The sequence below is a fragment of the Helianthus annuus genome, chromosome 3 (assembly GCF_002127325.2).
Source record: "Helianthus annuus cultivar XRQ/B chromosome 3, HanXRQr2.0-SUNRISE, whole genome shotgun sequence".
NCBI classification, from domain to species: domain Eukaryota; kingdom Viridiplantae; phylum Streptophyta; class Magnoliopsida; order Asterales; family Asteraceae; genus Helianthus; species Helianthus annuus.
The window spans coordinates 65,077,265-65,084,597 of record NC_035435.2 but is presented as its reverse complement, the minus strand read 5'-3'; the positions used below and the strand labels follow the sequence as shown (position 1 = coordinate 65,084,597).

The 7,333-nt window shown below is 35.6% G+C and overlaps 2 protein-coding genes across 2 annotated transcripts; both read right to left on the bottom strand.

Annotated features, from left to right (window-relative positions):
- Positions 1-1,050: 1,050 nt before the first annotated feature.
- On the bottom strand, positions 1,051-1,572 carry LOC110931844 (protein mono-ADP-ribosyltransferase PARP4-like). Its single transcript, XM_022175217.1, has one exon. The coding sequence runs from the start codon at positions 1,570-1,572 to the stop codon at positions 1,051-1,053; it is 522 nt and encodes a 173-aa protein (XP_022030909.1).
- Positions 1,573-5,057: 3,485 nt separating this feature from the next.
- LOC118490415 (probable LRR receptor-like serine/threonine-protein kinase At1g53440) lies at positions 5,058-5,402 on the bottom strand. Its single transcript, XM_035988044.1, has one exon. The coding sequence runs from the start codon at positions 5,400-5,402 to the stop codon at positions 5,058-5,060; it is 345 nt and encodes a 114-aa protein (XP_035843937.1).
- Positions 5,403-7,333: the final 1,931 nt, after the last annotated feature.

Sequence of the window (7,333 nt, the reverse complement as noted above, 5' to 3'; positions counted from 1 at the left end):
ACAATCCTATTTGTTATGATTTACTTAGAACGTTTCATAAGAGAAATTACTTATTTGGGCATAACATGCCTTTTTAAAATTCCATTTATATACAAGTTCACATACCTCATGGGAGAAATCACTCACACTCGGCCGAAGGTGTCTTTTTTAGTGAATCACTCGAGAGCGGCATGGAACTTATTCCTACCATAGGCTTGCCAAGCAATCAATCCTCCTCCTTTTTAACTTTGTAAATATCAAGAGGACTTTTTTGGGTAAAGGCTTGGGCTAAAGGTGGGTAGTTGGGTTAGTAGTTAGTAGAAAAGGGCGAAAAACGTCAGTTTTCGTAAAACATTTTGTTTTAGTGACTTCTTTTTCTTAATGAAGTATTTCTTCAAACAAGCTTTTGTTTTAGGAGCTTTGTTTGTTTATTTCTAACTTCATTGTAATTTTTTTTTTAGTCACACGAAAACCGAGCTAGTTACTAAAATAAAGGGTAAAAATAAAAGAGTTTTTTGGTGGGTAAAAAGGGTTTTGGGGTAAGAAATGAAAACGGTTTAGACTCAAAGGGGTTAACTAGGGGGATTTTTGGGTAGGTAAAAAAAATAAAAATAATGGTGTTGAAAGAAAAAGGGTTAGTCCTAATGCCTCCATCATATACTTACTTGAGTTTTGTGGGCGATGATGGTGGGTGGTGACTTTTTTATTCCTTCAAAAATTGGAAAGAAACATTTTATTATTATTATTATTATTATTATTATTATTATTATTATTATTATTTAGGCAATTATATTTTTGTGTATCAATTTGTACAAAGTAATGATTCATTCTATTTACATATGAGTAACCAAACATCAAAATGGAATGGAATGATCTATTTCATTCCATTATCCATTCCATGTATGTTTGGTATGGGGTAACGGAATGAATGGTGGAATGGAATGAATGAGGTAATGGAATGGATGAGTTAATTGAATTGATCATTACCATTCCATGTCTTATTTGTTTGCCATGTGAGAATGGAATTCGTTATTACTATTTGTTATTTGGTGGCAAGATACGACGAAGGGATCAAATCGGATGGCAATGGTCATTGGTGGACGATGATAGTGGGTGGTGATAGGTGGCGGTTGTACCGGCGACGATGGGTGGCAGCGGTGGTGGGTGTTGATAGCGGCGGTGGTCGGAGGTGGTAGCGAAGGCTACGGTGGGCGGTGTCGTGGTGGTTGCGACGGCGATGGTGGGAGGTGGCGGCGGCGACAACAATGGGTGGTGGCGGACGTGGGTAGCGGCGATGATCAGTAGTGGCAGCGACGGTGGCGGCAGCAACGGTGGCTGGTGGGGGAGGTGGTGGCGATGGTTGCGGTTGTAGTGGTGGTGTTGTTGGTGGGTGGCAACGGTGGGCGGTGGTGGTGGTCGGAGCTGGCCGGCGGCAGTGGTAGCTATGGCGGTGGTGGGTGACGACGGCGGATGGCGGTGGTGGATGGTGGTAACATTGGAGGGTTGTGGTGTTGTTAATGAAGGATGAAGAGGGAATGTAATAGGAAAAAACAGGAGGGGCGGATTGAATGATTTTAAGGGAATGGAATGCATTTTGGAATGGGTGATTCCATTATATCGGTCAACCAAACACTCTTTTCTTTATTACCTTACAATGGTCCATTCTATTCCACCTCTCATTCCTACATAAAGGTAGCGTTTGGTATGAAGGAATAGAAGGTGGAATGGAATGGTTCATTCTCATGGAATGAAAAGAAACATGTTTGGTTATCATGGGGTAATGGAATGGAGCATTCCAAAGGAATGTAACTCCTTCCAAATATAACAATTTTCATTCCTTGGTAAGGGGGTGTTTTTTTTTCATTCCTTCAAGGAACGGAATGAAATATAAATTTATTATTATTATTATTATTATTATTATTATTATTATTATTATTATTATTATATTTATGTTTATGTTTATATTTATATATATTTATATTAATACTAATATTAATATATATAAAAATGTTAGTATTAATTATTTTACCATTATTATTATTATTATTATTATTATTATTATTATTATTATTATTATTATTATTATTATTATTATTATTATTATTATTGAGGCAATTATATTTTTGTCGTTTTTAATACAATTGTATTTCGTTAGTTTTTTTTTTATCAAAATGTACAAAGTAGTGATTCATTCTATTCACATATGTGTAACCAAACATCACATTGGAATGGAATGATCCATTTCATTCCATTGTCCATTCCATTACCTCATCCATTCTATTCCCCCATCCATTCCATTACCCCATACCAAACAGACCCAAAGATTTAGAGCAGTTTGACAAGCCTCTTGATCTCTGGTGTGAAGATCAAGATGTTCATTCAATTTTGTCGTTCATTCTATTTTCCAAGAAAAAAAGGTAAAAATAAATTAGAAATAAGTGAAAACATGAAGCAACACGTCTCTCAATCTGAAATAGGAACAAATTCAAACGAGACATGTGCAGAAGAAGTGTTTATAATCTCCTACATTGTAACATCAACTCTTTTAGAACTTCCTTTGGTCTCTCAATTCATTTGCCTGTGGGTCTTTCTAATGATGCTTCCAATGTGTAGATTCTTTTCCTTGAACTTTTGCCAAATAAAACTAACTTTAAACCCATTAAATTTTCTCTTGAAGTTAATGAAGAAAATTTAATGAATTCATTATCTCCTTCTTTCACATTTCACTGTTAATGAATGATGTAAGCAAAACCAATCTTATAAAAAACAATTAATATCAAAGAGACATGTTATCAACCAGATATATCTATAGTTGATCAACGTAACTTGAAGATAAACTCATTTTATTGATCCGTTAGTCCATGTCAAGTTGTCAACATGCAATTATAAAGATGAAACAAAAGTAAATGTCATAATCATTTGTAATAAGGTAACATTCAAAATATATAAAAACACAACAAATAATTAATGTAAAATTTGTATTTTCCCTCAAGAATATGACACAAATAATGGCATTTTTGGAATTTAGCGCATTGCCACCAAACTAGACTGTAACAAATCGGAGAAATGAAAATAAAAACAAACCTAAATATTTTGATATCTTTTTATTTTAATAAATTATTTTTCACCGAAATAATAAATGGAGAGATGGAGGGACGTGTAGGCAATCTCCCATAGCCTTTTTGTTTTATTGTGATCGTGGGGCACCCTATCTTTAAACCATTGCCCTAACAATTATTGCCAATAGGGCGCTGTTGGTTCACACACAGTCAACCAACATTTCCATACGGGGGGACATTATCTTATTCTTTCCAAAAAGAATATAATTATTAGCCAATATTATGCAAATTGAAGCCAAATAAAACGTCTAGTCAATTAGTATGTAGAATAATGTAATTGTTATGAAAAAGCCTAATAAGAAGAAGATGAGAAGAGATATTGAGAGAGAAAAATATATTTATTATTAGGGGTAACTTTGTAGAAATGTAAAGAAGTTTAACAACTGTTTCAGTTAAGTCACTGAAACTTATTTTGTTTCTTTAAAGTCATTAAAGTTTTGTTTGTTGTTCTAATCCGATGTAATTATCAGGTTACCAGGTTATAAATGATGATGTGTCAGGTTTCTTTTAATTTTCTATTTTTTTAATCTTTAATATGATTTAGAAGATATAAATAATACATTTTTCAATTAAAACTATAACAAATCATCATAAATCCATACTTATCTTCTCACAAATTCAGTTTTAATTTTGTTCATCCCACCCATCGACCCACTTGGTCTGCTCAATCCAATAAATCCATACACCACTCCCCCACTACACTTTGGCTTTCTATCACAATTCTCTAAAATATCAATCAGATCTCATAAATAGTCCATCGGCTTTCAATCACAATTCTCACAAATATCAATCAGATCTTACAAATTCAGTCCATTGGAATTTATTTGTTGAGATACTCTTCAACATTGCACAACAAATCTAATAATTCATTATGGAAGTGTGCAGATTTTTTTTATTTTATTCTTATTTTATTTTTATTTTTTTTAAGAGTAAAATTATATGAATATGAAGATTAGCTCTTACAGTGGTGATACAACAATGTAATTGAAATTGAAGAGCAACTTCATCTTCTGGTGATACTGCCCTCGTCTTCGACAATGCCGTTGCTACCATTTATTATTTTTGTTGGTTATGGTGTTTGCGTCCTTGCCTTGTTCTTCATAGGCTAATGGTCGGCATAGAGGGGTAGATTGATCATCGAAGAATATTAGATTGAATGATGACATGATACAAATAATATCTATTATTAAAAGAAAAAAAAGTAAGAGAAAAAAAAAGTAACCTGGTGACCTGGTAATTACGCACCATTAAAACACTAAATTAAAGTTTAGTTATTTTAGAGACACAAAAAAAGTTTGGATGACTTAATTGAAACACTTGGCAAACTTGATTACATTTATGTGACATTTTCCCTTATTATTAACAGTGTCTTTTACATTAGAATACATGAAGTATTTATAATGGGGAAAAGTCTTGAAGAACAAATTGGACTAGTAGGAATTTGTTATAAAACCAGATATACAAACATAACTGTTTGGCAGTTATTGTCTATATGTATAGTTACATTTTGTATCAAATGTCGATGAACTGATTTGGAGATTGAATACAAAATTACATTTAGTTTCTTATCGCGTTATCAGCACGAGGGGCTCTAACTTTAAACAGTTGTATACTTAAAATATGTGATTTTCAGTTTGTGTTCTAACACTAACTTACGTAACAAAATTTGTTAAGTTTGTGTAAAATGACTGTTTTACCCTTTTGAAAATTTACTAGAAGTTACCCAATCTAGGAGGTAGAAAAACTCTTCCTTTGGCCTTTAATTTGTATTGCTTTTCCCACTAACAATCTCCAATGCGACAATTCTGAAGATGTAAACATCTGCTTTATCTGTCAAGTACCCACTCATTGCATATTCTGGAGCCATATACCCTCTACGAATTTACACCATAAGGTTCCCATACTTAAATAGTTCAGTTGTTCGATTAAAGAGAAAAAATCTTACATTGTTCCTACAATTCATGTGCTGATATGAGTATTCTCTCCTTCATCCAATTTCGCTAAACCAAAATCAGATATTCTAGCATTAAGATACTTGTCTAGAAGCACATTAGTGGCTTTTATGTCTCTATGAACAATTTTTAATCTTGATCCCTCATTGAGATAAGCTAAACTGCACGCTATTTGCATGCATATCTTTTTTCTTCTAGACCAATCCAACTTAAGCTTCTGGTCATCACTACCAAAAAGGGCGCGTGCAAGACAGTTATTTTCTAGATATTCATATATTAGTAATAACTCTTTTCCTTCAATGCAACAACCATAAAGTTTAACAAGATTTGGATGTTGTAAAGTGGATATCATGCCTATTCCAGTCACAAATTCACGGTTCCCCTGTTTTGATCTGGCTGATAATTGCTTAACATCAATTTCAGAACCATCTGAGAGTACACCTTTGTAAACCGGTCCGAAGCCGCCTTCACCAATCTTATTTGCAGAATCAAAGTTATGTGTAGCAGATTTGATTTATTGTAGACTAAAATAGTTGGTTTGCAATTCAAGTGCACGGAGCTCTTTATCTTCTTTATCTCCACCTAAATAACCTTTCTTCCAAAGCATAGCCAAAATTAGCCTAGTAAATATGCAGGAACCAATCACAATACTGGCTATAGCTCCAGCAGAGAGTCTCGATCCTATTCTGAAGTCATAGTTTGGTGTTATTGAAATAGCGGATAAAAGAGGTCCGTATACGCCTCTATCTGGAATGGTTGTAGTCCCCTTCCCTGCCCAATACAAGTTGTCACACCCCAACCGATGGCGGAATCATCGGGGCATGGCACTGAGCGAAACAGATTGTCTAGAAGTTTCTACAACAACTATTAATACTATTCAGTTAAATGATGCGTCCCATACCGTATCCCAAATAATACAATAAATTATTACAGATAACAACTAGTCAAGTAATTCTGTTCCGACAACTCAGATTTAAATATAAATGATATGAATATTGTTCAAATGCTTCTAAAGACCCGGTCGGACAAGATCTACAAACAACTATGCTCTAGACGCTTGTTCCTGACAAACAACTATTTGTTGGGGGGCTCTAGAGCTTTATTCTAGCCTCGCTTTCCTAGCAAGCAAACATCTTAAACACCTGTCACATACGTTAAAATAAAGTCAATACATATAATGTAAAGGTGAGCATACAAGTTTGATAATAACATATAGAGTTCGAAATAGTTTACGCATAACCAGCACGTACGCAGAGGAAAACGAAGCATGTTAATTATCGACATGGATCTATCGATACCAGTGACTGCGGGTTGACTGTCCGAGACAGTTCGCAATACATGACTACCACCGTAATCCATGCAAGTAATTGTCCTTAACAACCCCCGTGTGAACGGGTGCTGAGTCCAAACTATAGTACTACGTCGGTAAGGCAGGTAGACAGCATTCCACGTGTAAACATAACAACAAGCATTTATTTAGTCACGTAATACACGCGGATCGGTTAGCGTTCAAATAATTGAGTAGTGTGTTCGATTGTGATTTTGATAAGTAACGTATGTAACACCCAAAAGTGCTAAAGCAAAAAGGGTTCGAGTATACTCACAGCGATTGATTGATGGATTGAAGGGAGCGCTTGAGAGTAGGGTTAGCCTGAATAGTTCGATAGCATATCGATGATTAACATTCTACGTGTTACAGGTTAACAAGTGATGATGGGTCAAACAGCCTGGTCGATCGAACAGCAGGTTTGATCGGACGGGTTGTTCGTTCGGTTAGGCAGTCCGTTCGGACAGTCTGTTCGATCGGCCGGCAGGCTCGATCGGCTGGACTGTTCGAGTGGATTGTTTCTTCCTTTGAGTAAGATGTGTTTGTGTATGATGGTTTGACCTTTTGAAGTTTTCGTTGTAGTATTTGAGAACACTGAAGTGTCCTTATTTTTCAGGTCGATCGATCGAACGGTCTGTTCGATCGGCCGGCTTATCCGATCGGTTAGGAACTTCAGTAGTAGTCCTCAGTAGGATGTCACTCGATCGAACAGCATGCTCGATCGGGTGGCATTCCAATACGTCGAACGAGTTGAAAATCGATTAATGGTTGAAGCATAGTATCTCATGATCCGATGAGTAATGTTACCAAACAGTTCGTTCGATCGAACATCACCTCGTTCAACACTATACTTCATGAATTTGCCAAAGTGTGGGCCACTTGCTAGCCGATCGGCTGGCCTGGTCGATCGGCTGATATGTCCGATCGGTTGGGCTGTTCGTTCGAACAGCCTGTTC

What these genes read in the sequence shown, in the direction of transcription:
- LOC110931844 (XM_022175217.1), bottom strand. Translation starts at nt 1,572, where the DNA reads ATGCATTCCATTCCCTTAAAATCATTCAATCCGCCCCTCCTGTTTTTT.
- LOC118490415 (XM_035988044.1), bottom strand. Translation starts at nt 5,402, where the DNA reads ATGATATCCACTTTACAACATCCAAATCTTGTTAAACTTTATGGTTGT.